The sequence below is a fragment of the Pseudophryne corroboree genome, chromosome 3, assembly GCF_028390025.1.
Source record: "Pseudophryne corroboree isolate aPseCor3 chromosome 3, aPseCor3.hap2, whole genome shotgun sequence".
Taxonomy (NCBI): Eukaryota; Metazoa; Chordata; class Amphibia; order Anura; family Myobatrachidae; genus Pseudophryne; species Pseudophryne corroboree.
The window spans coordinates 439,029,358-439,048,930 of record NC_086446.1 but is presented as its reverse complement, the minus strand read 5'-3'; the positions used below and the strand labels follow the sequence as shown (position 1 = coordinate 439,048,930).

General features: G+C 44.8%; 1 protein-coding gene across 3 annotated transcripts in view; it reads left to right on the top strand.

Moving 5' to 3' along the window:
* The window catches only part of SEPTIN9 (septin 9), a 442,263-nt gene that overhangs the window by 90,445 nt on the left and 332,245 nt on the right, over window positions 1-19,573 (top strand). Inside the window, exon 1 of one of the 3 annotated variants that reach the window (XM_063960455.1) lies at window positions 11,544-11,659. The exons of the other annotated variants lie outside the window; for them this stretch is intronic. Coding sequence (XP_063816525.1) covers window positions 11,638-11,659 — 22 coding nt within the window. The 5' untranslated portion in view covers window positions 11,544-11,637. Of the gene's footprint in view, window positions 1-11,543; window positions 11,660-19,573 lie in introns of those variants that run through there. 3 annotated transcript variants of the gene reach the window in all.

Sequence of the window (19,573 nt, the reverse complement as noted above, 5' to 3'; positions counted from 1 at the left end):
CTGAACCTTTTCGATCGGAAGAAAAACCTTTTTCTGGTCTGTGTCTAGAATCAGTCCCAAAAAGGTCAGACGCGTTGTAGGGACTAGCTGGGACTTCGGTATATTGAGAATTCAGCCGTGTATCTGCAACGTCTTCATGGACAGAGACACACTGTCCAGCAACTTCTCCCGAGATCTCGCCTTTATGAGGAGATCGTCCAAGTATGGGATAATTGTGACCCCCTGCCTGCGCAGGAGCACCATTATTTCTGCCATTACCTTGGTGAAAATCCTCGGGGCCGTGGAAAGCCCAAACGGCAACGTCTGAAATTGGTAGTGACAGTCCTGCACTGCAAATCTCAGGAACGCCTGATGAGGGGGGAATATCGGAACATGAAGGTATGCATCCTTTATGTCCAGGGACACCATCCAATCCCCCCCCTCCAGGCTGGCGATGACCGCCCTGAGTGATTCCATCTTGAACTTGAACCTCTTCAAGTACAGGTTCAGAGATTAAAGGTTTAAAATGGGTCTGACCGAACCGTCCGGTTTCGGAACCACAAACAGGGTCGAGTAATATCCCTCTCCTTGCTGGAGATGAGGAACTGTGACAATCACCTGTTGAATATACAATTTATGGATTGCCGCCAACACTAGCTCCCTATCTGACGGGGAAGCCGGCAAAGCAGATTTGAAAAACCGGCTAGGAGGCAAGTCTCCGAATTCCAGCCTGTATCCCTGAGAAACAATCTCTAATGCCCAGGGATCCACCTGCGAGTGAACCCAGACGTGGCTGAAAAACCGAAGACGAGCCCCCACTAGATCTGCCTCCCCCCGGGAAGCCCCAGCGTCATGCGGTGGACTTTGCTGAGGCAGGGGAGGACTTTTGCTCTTGGGAACTAGCTGTGTGCAGCTTCTTTCCCCTACCTTTCCCTCTGGCAACAAAGGACGATCCCCGTACCTTTTTGTTTTTATTGGAACGAAAGGACTGCATTTGATAATGAGGTGCCTTTTTTGTATGCTGCGGGGGGACATAAGGTAAGAAATTTGACTTACCAGCCGTAGCCGTAGAGACAAGGTCAGAGAGGCCGTCTCCAAACAACTCCTCCCCTTTGTAAGGCAAGGACTCCATATGCCGCTTTGAATCGGCATCTCCCGTCCACTGTCGGGTCCACAAGAGCCGCCTAGCAGAAATACACATAGCATTTATTCTGGAGCTTAATAAACAAATGTCTCTCTGAGCATCTCTCATATACAAGGCAGCATCTCTGATATGCTCTATGGTCATTTGAATAGCATCCCTATCTAAGGTGTCAATCTCCGTAGATAAGGAATCTGCCCATGCTACAACCGCACTACAAACCCAGGCCGACGCCATAGCCGGTCTAGCAATAGTACCTGAATGAGTGTAAATGTGCTTCAAGGTAATTTCCTGCCTGCGGTCAGCAGGTTCCTTGAGGGAAGCCGTATCCTCAGAAGGCAGTGCCACCTTTTTGGACAAGCGTGTCAGCGCCTTGTCTACTTTAGGCGAAGATTTCCAGCGTATCCTATCAGTTTGTGGAAAAGGATACGCCATAAGAATCCTTTTGGGAACTTGTGGTCCCCTATCCGGAGATTCCCAAGCCTTTTCGCACAATTCACTTAGTTCAAATGAGGATGGAAAGGTGACTTCAGGCTGTTTCCCTTTATACATGTGTACCCTCGTGTCAGGGACCGGGGGTTCTTCAGTAATATGCAAAACCTCTTTAATGGCAATAATCATGTACCGAATACCTTTTGCCACCTTTGGCTGTAATTTTGCATCTTCATAGTCGACACTAGAGTCAGTATCTGTGTCGGTATCTGTGTCATCGATCTGGGATATGGTGCGCTTCTGAGACCCCGAAGGGCCTGGCGCCACAGGGACAGGCATGGACTGGCTACCTGACTGATCCCTAGCTTCTATTTGACAAGGAGCTATTTGACAAGGTTCAAGGAGCCCACGTTTTCACGAAGCTTGACTTGAGGGGAGCCTATAACCTCATACGCATCAGACAGGGGAACGAGTGGAAGACCGCTTTTAATACCAGGGACAGGCTTTACGAGTATTTGGTAATGCCGTTCGGCCTCAGCAATGCTCCTGCCGTCTTCCAGGGATTCGTGAACGAGATCTTTCGGGACATGCTATACCAGGGTGTAATGGTTTACTTGGATGATGTGAGGATACGGATTCTCTGATCACTCAGGTAAACAGTTTGGTAAAGGGGCAACTGCCCTTTATTGTAAATATACACACAGTACACAATAACATTAACAATTGCAAGCCAGGATGGTATCTTACTTACTAGGTCCCCACGGTAGTTTAGAATTACAGATGCCTGTGATCTCCTGCTGTTACACACTGGCCGTGGTTCTGTGTCCCCTGGTCTAGGATACCAGCTCACACAGTGCCCTGCGCCATGGATTCTCGCCACTGACGCCACCGCAATGCCTAGTCAGTGTCTGCACTTCAGAGGTACATCCACTCTCTGACCTTCTGAGCAGATCTCTCCCTCAGTGCACGTCCAGTAGCCTTTTGAAACCAGCAGATCCCAACAATGCTTCTAGGCCTCAGCACACTGGAAGCACTATCTTACCAGTAGCTTTCAGAAGCCAAACACATCATTCCTCTCAGGCCAGGAACTCCACTGCACTCTTTCAATAGCCCCTGTTTGCTATTATACAACCTCTGTCTTTTCCACCATGAGGCGACACCCCCTGGCTCTGCATTGGGTGAGCTACACTAAGGGGCTGACTACAGATCAGACCTACTTTCACATGTCCAGGCATGTCCCCTGGCCACACTAGATGTTAACTAAAATATCCTTACTTAATTAATCTGATTATTTGGCCTGGAATCCACTGAGTGGGGAAGAATGAGGGAGGTGTATGGACTGACATCTGAGACTGGCTGTATTTACCCAACAGCAAACACACAGGTTATCTGAGCAGTCACATGGGGGGAACATTATTTTACAAACTATAACACAATAACCAATACATTCACATATATACATCGTCAAATGCATTATGTACAAAACATCAGGCTAGAGATATTATTCCCTGATAAGCACAAACACATATAACAGAGGGATTGTGTTTCACAATAATATGTGATGTCCAGTTCTACAGTTCTATTGGGAATCCAGGCAGCATGCTGTATAGGTGATAACACAGTTCTTTCCTGCCCCTTTGCACTTACGCATTGAATCCAGAAACAGGCTGGCAAAAAGTACTCCTCACGCGCCAGCTGGGACTGAGTCTGTTACAGATGACATTCTAATCTTTTCCAGGAATCTTGCAGAACATAGGATGCAGGTCAAAGAAGTACTTCACCGACTGCGTAGGAACCATCTATATGGCAAGATCTCCAAGTGTACCTTTGAAGTTCCATCAATTCCTTTCCTTAGATATGTCATCTCGGGAACAGAGCTTCGCATGGATCCGGAAAAGCTTAAAGCCATCCGGGATTGGACTCAACCTCTCTCCTTGAAAGCGGTGCAAAGATTCCCGGGCTTCGCAAATTATTACAGGAAGTTCATAAAAGGGTTTTCCACCATTGTAGCACCCATTACCGCTCTGACCAAGAAAGGTTCCAACCCGAATTTGTGGTCTCCCAAAGCCATAGATGGGCTTGCCCTGTTGAAATCAGCCTTTATGTATGCTCTGGTGCTCCAGCAGCCAAATTTTGAGAAACCGTTTTTCTTGTAAGTCGATGCCTCCTCAGTCGGTGTTGGAGCCGTCCTCTCACAGTACTCTTCTGATGGGAAGTTGCATCCATGTGGTTTCCACTCTCGAAAGTTTTCACCTGCTGAACGTAATTATACCATTGGAGATCAGGAACTATTGGCAATAAAATCTGACTTGGAGGAGTGGAGATATTTATTGGAAGGTGCTAAACATCTAATTACCATCTACACCGACCACAAGAACTTGTTATACATCAAGACCGCCCAATGTTTGAATCCCCGTCAAGCTAGATGGGCACTCTTTTTCACTCTGTTTTCATTTGTCATTAAGTACCGGGCCGGGACTCTCAATGCTAAAGCTGATGCCCTGTCTCGCTCCCTAACTGCCTCCGATTAAGAGAATTCCGTCGAGAATTTAATTCTCAGTCCTGTTTCCATTTCCGCAGCTCTCACCTCTCTTGGTCCTCCTCCTAGGACGACGTCCGTTCCAGCTGAACTCCGACCGAAAATTGCTTCACTGGGCCCATATCTCCAAGATCTCTGGTCACCCTGGAGTCCAAAAAATGTTGGAATTCTTACATAGATCTTATTGGTGGTCCACTATGAGAGATATACAACATTACGTAAGCTCCTGCCCTCAATGTACTCAACACAAGATTCCTTGTCTCCCTCCTGCTGGACTGCTTGATCCTTTGTCCATTCCTATAACACCCTTGTCCCATATCTCTATGGACTTTATCACCGAGTTGCCTTCTTCCAAGGGTTATAACACCATCTGGGTGATCGTTGATCGCTTCTCGAAAATTGCACATTTTGTTCCTTTGTCATTGTCTACCAACGGCTCTCAAACTGTCTCAATTATTTATCCAGGAACAATTTCAGCTACACGGATTACCTCAGGAGGTGGTTTCTGATCGAGGGGTTCAGTTCACTGCAAGATTCTGGAGAGCTCTCTGTTCTGCTCTACAAATAAAACTCAAGTTTTCTTCAGCCTACCAACCACAAACAAATGGACAGACCGAAAAAATCGATCAGGATTTAGAGACTTTCCTCCGCATTTATCTTTCTCCCTCACAGGACAACTGGGTGGAGTTGTTGCCCTGGGCAGAGTTCGCCCATAATCATCAGTATCATACCTCCACTGGGTAGACCCCATTTTTCATCAACTATGGATTCCATCCGCGAGTACCGGAATTATCGACTTGTCCTACGGAAAATGTTCCTGCCGTGACCTCCACTCTGCAGCACTTCAGTCGCATCTGGAGTAAGTTCATGCCAACCTCAAAAAGGTCTCCATCAGGTACAAACTTTTTGCGGACAAGAGACGACTGGCAGCTCCTCAATACAAGGTTGGTGACAGGGTATGGCTCTCCACCCGCAACCTTCGTCTCAAGATACCTGCTATGACATTTGCTCCGAGATTCATCGGTCCTTACCCTGTACTGCAAGTCCTGAATCCTGCTGTCTGCAAATTGGGTTTGCCCTCTCACTTCCGAATACTGAACTCTTTCCATGTTTCTCTTCTCTGTCCTCTCATTCTAAATCGTTTCCATTCAGACTCACCCAGATCAGCTCCAGTGGTGACCGAAGATGGAACGGAATTTGAAGTCTGTAGTATTCTCCATTCTCGTTACTATCGCAAGAGTCTGCAGTATCTGGTGGAATGTCAAGGTTATGGACCTGAAGAGAGAAGTTGGGTGAAGGCTTCGAATGTCTCTGCCCCTCGACTTGTGCGGATCTTTCACTCCAAGCACCCAACCAAACCAGGAAAGTGTCCAGGGGCCACTCCCAGAGGAGGGGGTACTGTCACGGCCACACAGCGGCGGCTGCCGCACTTATCCTGCCGCGTCCTCTCCCCACCGGCGTCTAGGTTCCAGTGTGCGGGTAGCGCTGCCGTCGGCGCTTCCCCACTCCGTGGGCACCACCATGTCTAAGTCCATGTGGGGCGAGGGGGCTGGTGACATAATCACCGCCCCTCCGCCAATGGGATGAGGGCGGGAAGTTCAAAAGGAAGCGCCGGGGCTTCGCTGCAAAGCTTCCTTCCAGGCTCGTGTCTTTCTGCTCTCAGAGTCCCATTGCTTCCAGCCTGCAGTGTGTTCAGACTCCAGTGCTTCCTGCATACAGTGTTTCACAGCTCGCAGAGTCCCAGTGCTTCCACCCTGCAGTGTGTTCAGAGACTCCAGTGCTTCCTGCATACAGTGTGTTTCACAGCTCGCAGAGTCCCAGTGCTTCCAGCCTGCAGTGTGTTCAGAGACTCCAGTGCTTCCTGCATACAGTGTTTCACAGCTCGCAGACTCCAGTGCTTCCAGTAATCAGCGAGCCTCTTGGTGCACAGACTTCAGTGTTCTTCAGCATCGTTCACAAGTCATCTTTCATTCTGTGTTCTTCAGTATCGTTCACAAGTCATCTTTCATTCCGTGTTCTTCAGCATCATTCACAAGTCCTCTTTCATTCAAAGTTCTTCAGCATCGTTCACAAGTCATCTTTCATTCCGTGTTCTTCAGCATCATTCACAAGTCATCTTTCATTCAGAGTTCTTCAGCATCGTTCACAAGTCATCTTTCATTCCGTGTTCTTCAGCATCATTCACAAGTCCTCTTTCATTCAGAGTTCTTCAGCATCATTCATGAACTTATGTTCTATTAATCCCGCATGAGGAAGACCTACATTCGGCCGTCTCTATTTCGACCCAACTACGGTTCTTCTTCCCAACCATCGGAAGAATCCCAGAGTTCCCAACTCCCTGAACCCAGGTTCGTGACAGTACTGTAAAGTGCAAATTACATAAGTCAGTGTGTAACTCTAAATCAAAGTCGTACACCTGTCTAGTAGACTTCCCTCTCTTTAGAATTCCACTTCTCCTCACATGTAGTGCAGGGAAATCTAACTTGCTGTAGAGCAGTCAGACATATCCGTCTGGTATTCGGGAAAAGATGATTTTGCGATGTATTGCACCACATGGCAAAAGATAATTTTAGATAAAAAGAGAGGTGTTCCTCCTAAATATGGATTACAGTGAATCAGTTAAAAGCTAATATGTCTAGAGAGCCACTGCTCTGATAAGATCAGTGTCAATATGCCCCTACCACGCTTAACCCTTACAACCTTAAACTCCTATAGCACATTGCAGAAACCTTCTCTGTATTCAATGAGTTAAATAGCATGCGCCCAATGTAATCCCTGCATTCTGGCCAAGGATTTAGCAATGGAACAGTATAATTGCTAACAGGTACAGCAGGATCCCTCACTGTAACAACGTATTACACATTGGCAGACTGTGTAGTGATTTGATCTGGAGGACCAGCTTTTTTGAGGGGGTGGGTTATATAGATTTCCATATACAAAAACACAAATAGACTAAAATATATACAGAAAGAGAGATTCAAGTGTTGATGTGTTAGAAGTTAGAACTAGTTAATACAAGTAGCTGGGGCACTTTTTATTTTTTACTGGCATACAAGGTTTTGAAGTAATTTTTGGACGATAGACCGGTCATGGCTTTGCTGAATTGGCGACAGGAATGAAAAGGGGGGTATTGAGAGAGCTGAGAGAGTGGAAGAGAAAAGAAAAGCGAATAATGGGGAGGGGTGAACAGAGAAATGTAAAGACAGAAAAGAAAGAAGACTGGAGAGTTGGGAGAGAAAACATAAGGAGAGAGCAGAAAGGAGACACTAGGAATTTACACAAAGTTGAAATAAAGGCTGGTTAGTGAGGTTAAGGCAAGTAAGTGATGCCAATAGTCAAGTGGAAGCATAAGAAAAGGAGAAATGGACACAAAAAAAAACAATATATTTAAATTGGCAACCAACTACTAACAAAAACAATGCAAATAATGGAGCATTGTGGCAGTAACAAAGTAAAATGAAAGGAAACTGCCAGTAATAGGAAGAAACTGGTGCTAGATATTTATTGGTAAGCTATTTCTAACATGCCTGAAAGGTATTTCAGGCATGTTTGGTGGTAAGGGGATAACAGCTGGAAGCTGGCAAACATCCAGTGACAGGTAAATGGGTTGTTGGCGAGTGAGAAATGCAGGGTAGAGTGCAAGGGGAGGGAGCACTGACTAATCTGAGCAGAGAACAGTGTTGAAAAGGAGATACATTCTGTACCATGAATATTAAATTGAGGGAAGCAAAGAGGGGGTGAAGTGAAGAAAGAGTGACCCTGATGTGGAATGTTCAGAGGGGTCAGCCGAGGTGTGCCAGGCAGAAAGAAACCCCCAGAAAAATAAAGTATAATATTTAACCCCTTTGTTTGCAAAGGCAGCAGTGATGCATTAGAGCATTGTACAGTACAGTCCAAATATTGGCCAGTATAGGCCAATGTAAAATATCTACCGAATATCAAAGCAGATGCAAGTGTGGCACAGTATGTGTAGTGGTTAGCATTGCTGCCTCACAGCACTGATGTCATGAGTTCAATTCCCAGTCATTGCTGCGCTCGCCACAGTTCTATTCCCACTCTATTGGTATTGTGGACACACGAGTGGGAATAGTCCCTGTCAGTCAGCATGCCAACTGTCAGGCTTTACATCGGGTGGGATTCCGGCATCGGCATAGTGACCGTCAGTCACATAATCGCAATCCCGTGGGGAAACGGTTATTAGGTCGCCACCACTTAAGTCGACAGTCATTAGGTTGACCACTATTGGTCGACATGCATTAGGTCGACAGGGTCACTAGGTCAACATGTGCTAGGTCAACGGTTCAAAAGGTTGACATAAGTTTTTCGATTTTTTTTTTTTACATTTTTGAACTTTTTCATACTTTACGATCCACGTGGACTACAATTGGGAACGATAACCTGTAACAAGCGCAGCGGTAGCAGAGCGAGGCACCTTGACCGAAGCATGGCGAGCATGGGGCATGGTGCACTAATTTGGGTTCCCCGTCACTTTGCGAAGAAAACGACACCAAAAAGTTAAAAAAACTCATGTCGACCTTTTGACCTAGCACATGTCGACTTAATGACCATGTCGACCTAGTGACCCTGTTGACCTAATGCATGTCGACCAATAGTGGTCGATCTAATTTGTGTCGACCTAATTTGTGTTGACCCAACGACCCATACCCATCCCGTGTGTCTGTGTGTCTCCATTGTGAAAGGGAATATAGATTTTAAACTCCTTTGGGGCAAGGACTGAAATATACTCTGTATACCGCTACAGAGTAGGCATCCACCATAGAACTAAAAAAAAAAAAAATCACACACTATACCGGATGGGTTTTGCCTTTTAAATGATTGCTACTTTAAAAACATTGGGCAGAGTGTCCGGGAAATCACTGATAACTGCAGTTCACAGGCTATTACATTTACCCCATAGTCATAGTACACTATGGGATGCAGACTGTAAGCAGTATTACACGTCTTAACTTTGGTCCTGAGGATCTTTACACACACAGTTATATTTCTCCATTGTGAAGAGCAGCTTACAATTCCAGCTTCATGCAATAAATGAGATACGGGGTAACACATTTGCTGTAGTTGTAGTATCTGTGTGAGTGATACAAATTTCATAACAGATTAAAGAACAAAAATATATACATTTTTAAGAAAGGACATTTTTGCCACATCTTGACCAAATACAGGATTCTAGAACCTGGAAAAATCTACTTGAGCTGGGTTCACACTAGACGATCTTTATTAACGATATGGACGATAACGACATTTTTGGACGATATCGTCCAGTGTGTACGCACTATTTTGTTAATGATGTGCGCTCCAGCAGGTCATTGACGAGGTCTTCTGTAGTCTGTACATGCAGGTCAATTCTGATTATATCGTCTGAAACTGCATGTTCAGGGTGGTGGCAGGATGACGTCGCTGAATGATATCATTAGCGAAATCTCGTTTGCGTGGGAGTTAAAAGGCAAACACTGACGATATCGCTCATGGAGCATATCGTCTAGTGTGTACCCAGCTTTAGCATTTAGAGACGGCGTAGTGGCTCTGACTAATAAGGATCCTACCCTAGGGAGCTGCTTAGAGTGGAGGAGATCGGAATGGAGCACAAGTCATCTCTCCCTCTACTCCTTCTGTATTTATTTCCTGCCAGTTGTTATGGAGATAAAACGCAGAGTGAAATAACATTATGGGGGAACCATGAAAAATCAAATGTACAGTATATATTCTAATCACCTAGCAAAATAAAAAAATGTCAACATAGAATACTGTAAACAAGTTACATTACAGATAAGGGCCCATTTATCAATAAATATTTGCAGCTTATTCCCTGAAAACTCCCATTTTCTGGGTGTAACCACAAATATTTAGTATCCCTCGAATGTATGACAAAGGGGCCGTAGCAGATATCTCCAATACATGCTGCAAATCCTCCATTCGTGCCGGCAACCGCATCCCCCATAGCTTTCTATGGGGAATGCGATGCTGCCAGATTTAACAACTTCCAAAATACAATATATTCTGGAGATTGGCTATCACCATCGTAGCCAATGGGCTACACATCGCAGATGTAGCCAGCAGAAGGTTCCTCCAGAACCCTCCTCTGCAATGATCGCCGTGCATTTTGCGGTCAGCGGGAACGTGCATGCACAGTAGCCCTGGCAGCACTCATACCACATCACAAGGACAGGCTTCTGTGTTCGTTGATACATCCCATTGGAAGAACCACATTCTGCAAAGCGATCTCGGGTGCTAACAATGCACAAAGATCGCATTGGAAATGCGATTTTTGATAACTGCCCCCCATAGACTTCAAGAATACCCTTGAAACGATTGATAACATAGAAATGTGAAACCAAAGCTACAGGGTATTTCAAAGTTACTGTATATGTGTTATATGTATCCTCGAAGCTTGCAATCTAGTTGTTTCAAAATGTCTTGGATGCTGGAATTCTGCAACTATAGTTCATGAAAGTTATCTGTTCTAATATGATCAAAGTTTAAAACAAGATGGAATGTAAAAAATAGGTTTAGTTTTTCTGGATAAACTAGGCTTAATTAATATTGAATTCTACATATTAAAATGCTGGTATTTATTCCAGCCATATTTATAACACTAGCAGTTTAGAGGTTAATTCTTTCTTTTAAAAAGTAATCCTATTTTTAGAAAAAAATGAGCTATTAGATGAGAGAACAGCAGCTCCATTCGCCCCCTCTTTTATTCCCAGAGTTACTTGGGTTTTACACTGCACAATGAAGGGTATTTAGAAACATTCTGCTGAACATCAGTCAGCAAAAAAAAAAAATAAGACAAGGAAAGCAACTGAATTGTTTTAAATGAGCATTTAGTTCTTATGATTTTAAGGAGAAGGAAGTCACCAGGCATCTGACAGACACATGCAGAGAATGAAGATAAGGACCAGCAGCAGGGACACTGCAACATTAGACATGCAAGAAAGAGGAGATGATTGTGAAAATAAAAATCTGGAGAAGAACTTAGAGCACAGGACTAGATGAAGGGGGTTGCTATTGCATAGGACAGTAAACAGAACACATTTTGGAGAAAACAGGACATTACAGAAGAAAAGAATAGAGAGGGAAGTCAGACACATTTTTAAACAAATTAAAAACATACAGATTATACAGTAAAAGAGAGGAAATGAATAACTAAAAGATAAAATAGGAAGGAGGAGGAGGGATGCAAAAAGAGAAGTTACTGTAAGTGGGGCTGTCACAGCCTGACAGACTAAAAAAGTACAGTGAGTCCAAAGTTGGAGAAAGAAAATTGGGGAGATGCAGACAAAGGAAAGCTGGAAAGAAATCTGACGAGGGAGGAGATAAAAAGACACTTAAGTGCGATCAGTGAAGAGAGAACATTAGAGGGTGAATGAGAAGAGTAAAAGGAGGGAGTGAAAGAGGAGAAAAGTGAGAGGCAGGCAGCCATAAGAAAAAAAGTTGAGGGAGTAGAGAGAGGAGGACAGAGAAGGTTACCGCCTCCCAAACAGGGGCAGAGAGGCCGGGCTGCAGATAAACTGATGCTGGGGGAGTGATGGACAAGGAGCGCATTTCAGGTAGGAGATATTACTCCAAAGTTCATTCTGTATCTACATTTTTTTTTTTTTTTCAAACCCAAATTCTGACACAGAATCCAGTGTCGGGAAAGCAGGTCACTTGGGGACATCACAAAAGGACACCTTCCTTATATACTTTAACCCCATTGATGCCAATAGAGAATGACTAGTGGAGCTATACCCTTAAAGCTTTTCCATTTCACTGTATTGCCTTTGTAATGAGCTTCATTTTAATGATATTTCTTAATTGAGACAGTATTTGCATCTGTCTTTACCGTTCACATTAGATTGTGAGCACTTTGGAGCAGTGTAATAGTCTTTGAATGGAAAGAGTAACAGAGGTGATGTAAATGCATATATTAATAATTTTGAACTGCCATATATCTTCAACCTTGCAGTATCTCTGTTTGTCTATAGAAAACTAGAGAACCTCTCTACCCCTCTCTCTCTTAATTTTCTGCAAAAGTTTCTTCCTCTTTCAGCGGTGCCTCCTAATTTCCTCATGGCTTTTGGTAACTGGGAAAAGAGGGAGGGCTGTTTTAGGACCCCAGCTGAACCCATGCTGTAAGCTATTCAATCCTTTCGTGAATCGTTTTCAATGACTGACCACCTTATAAAGATACTTTGGAAGTCTCCTTGTGTTGCCAGCCACAACTTGGCTTTGCAAATGAACACGCTACAGAATATAGGCGTGATGAGTACAACTGCACACTCCAAGACCCACAAAGCTGCTTCTGTTTGAATGCTGACCAGCATAACCTACACCACAACGTACCAACAAAGATTTTATTCTACATGGCCAAGTGTGCTCCTTTAACTTGCTGATGTGGGTAAAGGGCGTTAGAATTAGTTCTGTACACACAGGCACGGGGCACTGTTACAAGTAACTTTCCAGTGCTTAAAGGGTTTTTGGAAAGGGGAGGTCCAGATTTTGTCTGCCACGTGAGCAGATAATACTGCAAATCTTAATGCTGTAGCAGAGCAGACCTTGTCCCAGTCGTAAATCATCTGTGTCATCGTCTAGACATTTGTTTGTTGGAGGACTTTAAAATCTTTGTATTAGTCAATTTGGCTATTTTGAAAAATCCAGAGTACTAGAGACACAATACTACAGATGAATAATCTTATTGAAAAGGGACAGGAATAATCAGGGTTTACATTAACTGTGTAACAAGAGTTCAAGGATTAGAAGACTTCATAAGTAACTCCTTCCCTGCCTACGTGACATTGAGACTTTAAACACAACACATGTCTATTAAATGGTTAATTCTTTACTGCTGATCTCTGAGAACTTAATAAACCCTCATGACAGCTAAGAGGTCAGAATAAGAAAATCAGATATCAGCATGTGCGGACCGAGCCATGACTGGGAGGATGTGGTCACCAAGGAATTGCTGTCAGCACATTGCTCTCACAGGCAAGGGGAGGGGCTTACCACTAACAGTCTCAGCTATGTCATAGGCTCAGATGATCCTGCTGGGACTCTCAGTCTGGGTAAAAGTAAAAGGATTTCCTCATTATGAAGTGTCATGTCACTACAGCATGAGTGCACGTTAGTGTGAATAGCAGTCTAGTGTGAATTTGCAGGAACTATACATTCAATTCAGTCATAGGTAGGTTGCCTTTGGCCAGTTTCACTCGGTCACATGGCTAATTCACAGCTATGAAAGCATGTAACATACAATGACTGAAACTAGCATGTATAAGAGTACTACAATTGCAGATGCGCAGATGGTTAAGACATTTAAGATCCTAGGAAAGGAGGATCTGAGCTCCAGTTACAGGGATTTACACAGAGTATAAATATGAAATATCATCAAAGTATTGTGAGTAACTAATATTTAATTCCCAACATTTTAAATACATTTCCAGGAACATATTTTGATTCAGCAAATTCATTTAACCTCATAACACAGTACAGTCCATAGTCCAAGTGGATCATATGCAATTACAAACTACAACATGACACTCTTATTGAACATGATATTAAGGATTACTTTTGTAAGTGAATTTAGTAACCGATAGAATAATTATATTGTGCCTGATCCACAGTTGTACGCAACCCCGATGGCTTGCATACAACTATGATGGTGGAAGGACTGCGCATGTGCGAGACTGGTTCACAGAAGCCAGCAGGAGGCATCTATTACCACAAGACGCCTACTGCTTTACGTTCAGCTATGAATAAAACCCATAGAGGTATATTCAATTAAAGTCATATCCATTCCGACATGTATTTGTCCGAATGGATCAGACAACCCCTATTCAATCCCATCTCAATTCGACTTTTTCAAATAGAATTAAGATGGGACGCAGAGGAGGAGAAGGGGGGCGAGCCGCGGGAGGACAGCCGGCGGGCATGCAGGGTGATCAGCTCTGCAGTAGATCTCCCTGTATGCCCGCCGGCTGTCCCCCCGTCTCCCTGCGGCTCCCCACCCCCCTTGCCTCCTCTGGGTCCATCTCATTCCGACATCATTTTGATGTCGGATTGAGATGGTCGAAGAGGGGGCCAAAACCTTACGGATTTGGCCCCGTTTTCGACATCAACACGTGGATCGGCAGCTATTCCGCCGATCCACGTGCTTTTCGACAAGTCGAATTTATTGACTTGTCGAAAAATTTTGCAAAATATTGAATAGGTCAAATCAGGATTCGACCTTAAAAATTTGAAAACTGCCGTCTTTTCGACAGACGGCAGTTTTCGACTTCAATTGAATATACCCCATAGTGAGAATGACATACATTTTACAAAATTATACATTTTGTCTTGTACAGTTAGTCAATACTGAAAAATAGGGACATAACTTCAAAACCAGTACCTGACAGGCACATTGGTCACTTTTGTAAATATAACTGAATTATGGAAATATTTTTGTAGAGAGAAACTGTGGGGTCTATGTACTAATATTTGGAGAGAGATAAAGTGCACGGAGATAAAGTACCAGCCAATCAGCTCCTAACTGCCATGTTACAGGCTGTGTTTGAAAAATAACAGTTAGGAGCTGGTTGGTTGGTACTTTATCTCCGTCCACTTTATATCTCTCCAAGGCTTAATACATAGACTGCTGTTGTTAGTTTACTACAAATGCAACAGTTATTCAATGTCGGTATTTTACTTCAACTGTCAAGTCCATCAGAATATCTGCCACAGAATCCAGGGAGTTATTTCAGAATTAAAGGATAATCCTCTGTAAATTACCTACTCAGTAGACTTGTGATTACTGTGGTCATATGCGTAGTTTTAATCTATAAATTACCTTACTGTGGCCTCTTGGATGCTGTCATGCTCGATATAAGGTTACCCTGTATCCAAAATGCAACCTAGTTTTTTATGATACATTTGAACTCCCAATACAGTATACATAAAAACATTGTGCAATACATAATTAGGTAAGTCCGTAAAAATTAAGTTTTAAGTTCTTTTCATTACACATATGGCATTAGTAATGCACTAAAGTGGATATGTCACCTAAACACTGCGGGTTCAGCCATTTTGTGGCTTAAGTAATATTCGTGAGCATTTCACATATCAATTCAGTAGAAACGAGTATTTAGTAAATTGCACAGGTTCTTAAGAAATGTATAGACTGCTTAGTCCATATACAAAAACACCCAGGTCCGACCTGGGTTATTGAACATGGTTTCAAGGCCTGTCAGACCGGCTTGAAACCCTGATCACACCGCAGGCTTGACCCGAGTTATTGCTGGGGCTTTCCTCTGGAAGAGCCAAGTGTTCTGGCTCTCCATATGCTTTTAGCGTAACCTGGTCGGATGATCTGGGTCACACCATTCACACCGCTGGATACCCTGGTCGGTGCCAGAGTCAACCCTAGTAGCCATCAGGTTCGGATTCCCAGGTAACACAAACCGGTAGACCCTTTAACATCACACTGGGACTTAGTTTGCCCCGGCACTGGTGTGAAAGGGGTATTAGTAGTTCAAACCACAAATTTTATACCATGACTATCTAAAGAATACTTTTAAAGCAAATTAAATCCCCAAGACTATGTCATTAGCATTTGTGTGTTTGAAGTAACATTTATAATTTGCATACTATAAAATTATACAGAGCTGATGATTGGTTGATGGGGCAATTTTTCCACTGACTCACTACTCCGCTCTTATCACTGCTTAGTAAATGTCCATAGTAATGCCAAGTCAGCAACTAATTCTTGCATGCTAGGAGCTCTTATGCTTACCATATATGTATGCAGAGCAAAAGATGACAGTGATTAAGTGCTGTAATACAAGTTCAAGAAGCAGGTTAAATCTATAATAAATAAAGCAGAATAATTCCTATGTTATTATACACATGACCAGTTGCAAGTACATTCACTTTGTGTTGCCCTGTCTGTGAAAAAAGGAGGTTGATAGCAGGGGTGTATCTAGGGGTCGGACCACCCCAGGCAAAGTAAGGGACTGGTGCCCCCCCCCCCCCATATTTAAAGAGGGGAAGCCCAAAAAAGAGTGTGGCCACACAATAGTACCCACAATTCAAATTACACCACATGGTAGTGCCCCTTACTCACATTACACCGCACAGTAGTGTCCGTCATTCACGTTACGCCACACAGTAGTACCCCTTATACACATTACTCCACACAGTAGTACCCCTTATACAGGTTACGCCACACAGTAGTACCCCTTATACACGTTATGCCACATGCGTGTGTCTATGTGTGTGTGTGTATATATATATATATATATATATATATACACCATATAGGCTGTGGGGGTTAGATGGGAGGGGCAGGTACTTAGGGAACATTGGCCGATTGGCGAGGGAAGGGGGGATACACTGGACTAAAAGGGCGAGAGACATTGGAATGGTGGAGGGAGAGACTGGGATAGGTGAGGGTTGGTTAGATGGGGAGGCACTGGGCTGGGACAGGGGATGGTAGCACTGACCTGGGGTTGCTTGCCTGGCTCACTCACTGCAGCACTGCTATAAATGTCCTGAGTGCGAGTGGTCACTCAGTCCTGTAGTAGGTATTGGTTTCGGTGAAAGACACAAATAAGGGAGGGGATGTAGTTGCTTTATTGGCGGTCATGATCCCAGCGGTCAGGATACCGATGCCGGAATTCCGACTGCTTACAATGTCGGCAGCCAGAATGCCGCCACACAGGGGCTATTCCCACTCGTGGGTGTCCTTGACACCCATAGAGTGGGAATAGAACTTGTGGTGAGCGCAGCAACCCCACAAGGGTCTGCTTTGCGCTTGCCCCCCCGCCAGCATTCTGGTGGCCGGGATCCCGTGGTCGGGATGCCAACCTCCTGGATACCAACCGTCGACATTACAGCCCTAACCCTAGAGGAGGTGTGTATTACACCATACTGACCCTGGCACACAGCAGGTGGGGCCCCGGGGTTGTGTGTGTGTGTGTGTGTGTGTGTGTGTGTGTGTGTGTGTGTGTGTGTGTGTGTGTGTGTGTGTGTGTGTGTATATAGGTGTCCCCACAGGTATGTGTGCAGGTGTGGCCCCCCTGTCTCCCTGGTGTGTGTATGTATGTGTGTTTGTAGGTGTGGGGCTCCCAAGTGTGTGTGTGCAAGTGTGATCCTCCGTCCCTGATGTGTGTAAAGGTGTGGCCTCCAGATGTGTGTTCAGGTGTGGCCCCCCAGCCCAGATGTCTATATGCTGGTGTGGCCCCCCAGGTGTGTATTGTGCACATTCAGGTCGGTGCTTGCCTTGGTGAAGTAGAGCAGCCACAGATCGTTCAGCTGCTCCTTGGAAGCCGCCATCCACCTGCTGCTGCACCGGGCTGTGTCTTTGTGTCACGGCTCCTCTATGACAGGGAAGTGCTGCACTGCTGTGGCTGGTACCGGGGAAGGAGGTGCATAGCACGAGGAGCTGCGCAGCGCCAGTAAGGACAGTGCTGACCCCACTGCCTCTCCGTCTGCTGTATTGGGTCTGATGTCACCGCTGCCTGTACTGCTCTGCTATGTACACACAGGCAGGGAGAGGAGCAGGAGCACTGTACTACAGCAGTGTGACTGACTTGGTGTAGGGGAAGTGGTGGGTCCAGGACCCCTGTGACAGCCTGTGGCCCATAGTAGCCGCATCCCCTGCACCTATGGTAGTTACACTACTGCTTACACAGACTAGGCACTAGGCAGTTACCTGTTCGTACCGGAGACATGCACAGCACAGCAGTCACTCTGTGTAATTAGCGCCAATGTCCGGCACCGCACTTCAGTGCAGGGGCAAATGCAGGATTTTCAGGGGGGGGGGGTTGTATATACATATATATACTCACGCAGACATCTACGTATACATACATATATCTATGTGTATAGATATGTATATATGTGACACACACAATGTATAGTGTACAGTACACGCAAACAGCATACTTACACAATACAGAAGAAATGTGCAAATTCACAATGTGCACCCTTATAAAGCAGCCAGGAAAGTCTTATTTGTGGTTTCTCAATCAAAGAAAGTGCAAAAAAAGAGTAATCCCTTCACCGATGCTAAGAGAACATAATAGACGCTTTCCTTATAGAGGCAGGATGATTTTTCTTATATGGTGGACACTTTAGTTCAGAAATCCAGGGTCCTTTGAGCTAATGCTTCATTTAAACTGTGCCAGACGCCTTATCAATAATGCCTCATTTTGTTCCAATGCATGCAATAAAAGGCAAAAAAATACCCCAGCAGGGGTAGAAATGCATCGGCAGAACCAAAGTAGTATGAGGTGCAAGGAGGACATTGTCAGGAGGAGCAGAGCGCCAGTGAGCTGACTAGGGATGCCGCTTGGTGATACACTATCTCTCATACTCCCATATTGAACTGATTAACACCAGTTGCATTATTTCTGGTAATTTACTCATTGCAGCTACCACTACTTTGATCCCAGTTTTTTTGAGTATTTATTTATATATTTATTTTGTGTGTATTTCATTGTACTGATGCATTAAAACATATTATGATATGCGGTTGTAGGTTTTTTTTTGCCTTTTATTGCATGCATTGGAACAATATGAGGCATTATTGATAAGGTGTCTGGCACAGTTTAAATGAAGCATTAGCTAAAAGGACCCTGGATTTCTGAACTAAAGTTCCCACCATATAAGAAAAATCATCCTGCCTCTATAAGGAAAGCGTCTATTATGTTCTCTCAGCACACTTAAACACACACCGACACTGTAGCATACATACTCACAGCACACGTACTTACAAACACAGGGCAAACACATACACACACAACTCTCTCTCCACAAGCTGGGAGGCGCTGTAATAACGGCGCGCTGAAGCTGCTCAGCCGCTGCAGGTTCTGTTATGGGTGCTCCGCGACAGGTAGTATGGACATGAAAGCCACCTGACGCGGAAGCGCTGATAGCTGTAGCCGGCTTACGCAGGGCAGCTCCTTTTGTGGCTGGGGACCCTGGACTGGTGCAGAGACGGAGGCAAGGGTGTCTCCGTCAGGGGGGGGGGGGGGGATTTCTGGGTACTCAGAAACCCCCCTGCATGCGCTACAGTAGTGAAGCAGCTCTAAGTAAAACTACAGCTCCCAGTAGCCCAAGAGCCAGGAGCTCCCGGCAGCAAGGGCTGCTGGGAGTTGTAGTTTTAGAGCTGCTTCACTGAAGTGCGGTGCCAGACATTGGCGCTAATTACACCAAGTGACTGCTATGCTGTGCAGGTCTCCGGTACGAAAAGGTAACTGCCTAGTCTATGTAGGTATACCCCTTGGCCGCGGGTGGCACCTCCAGGCGACGCCCCTCTACTGCCGGCGCCCCTGGCAAGTGCCATCCTGGCCAATGGGTAGATACACCCCTAGTTGATAATATAATAAGTAAAACTGGTATGTGCTTGGACGTATTTCGCTGTGTGTTATTTGAAGGCTCATGCCTACGACCCCTAGGTATAAAAATTTTGCTGGTTTTATGTTCCAAGTCAGTAAATTCAGATA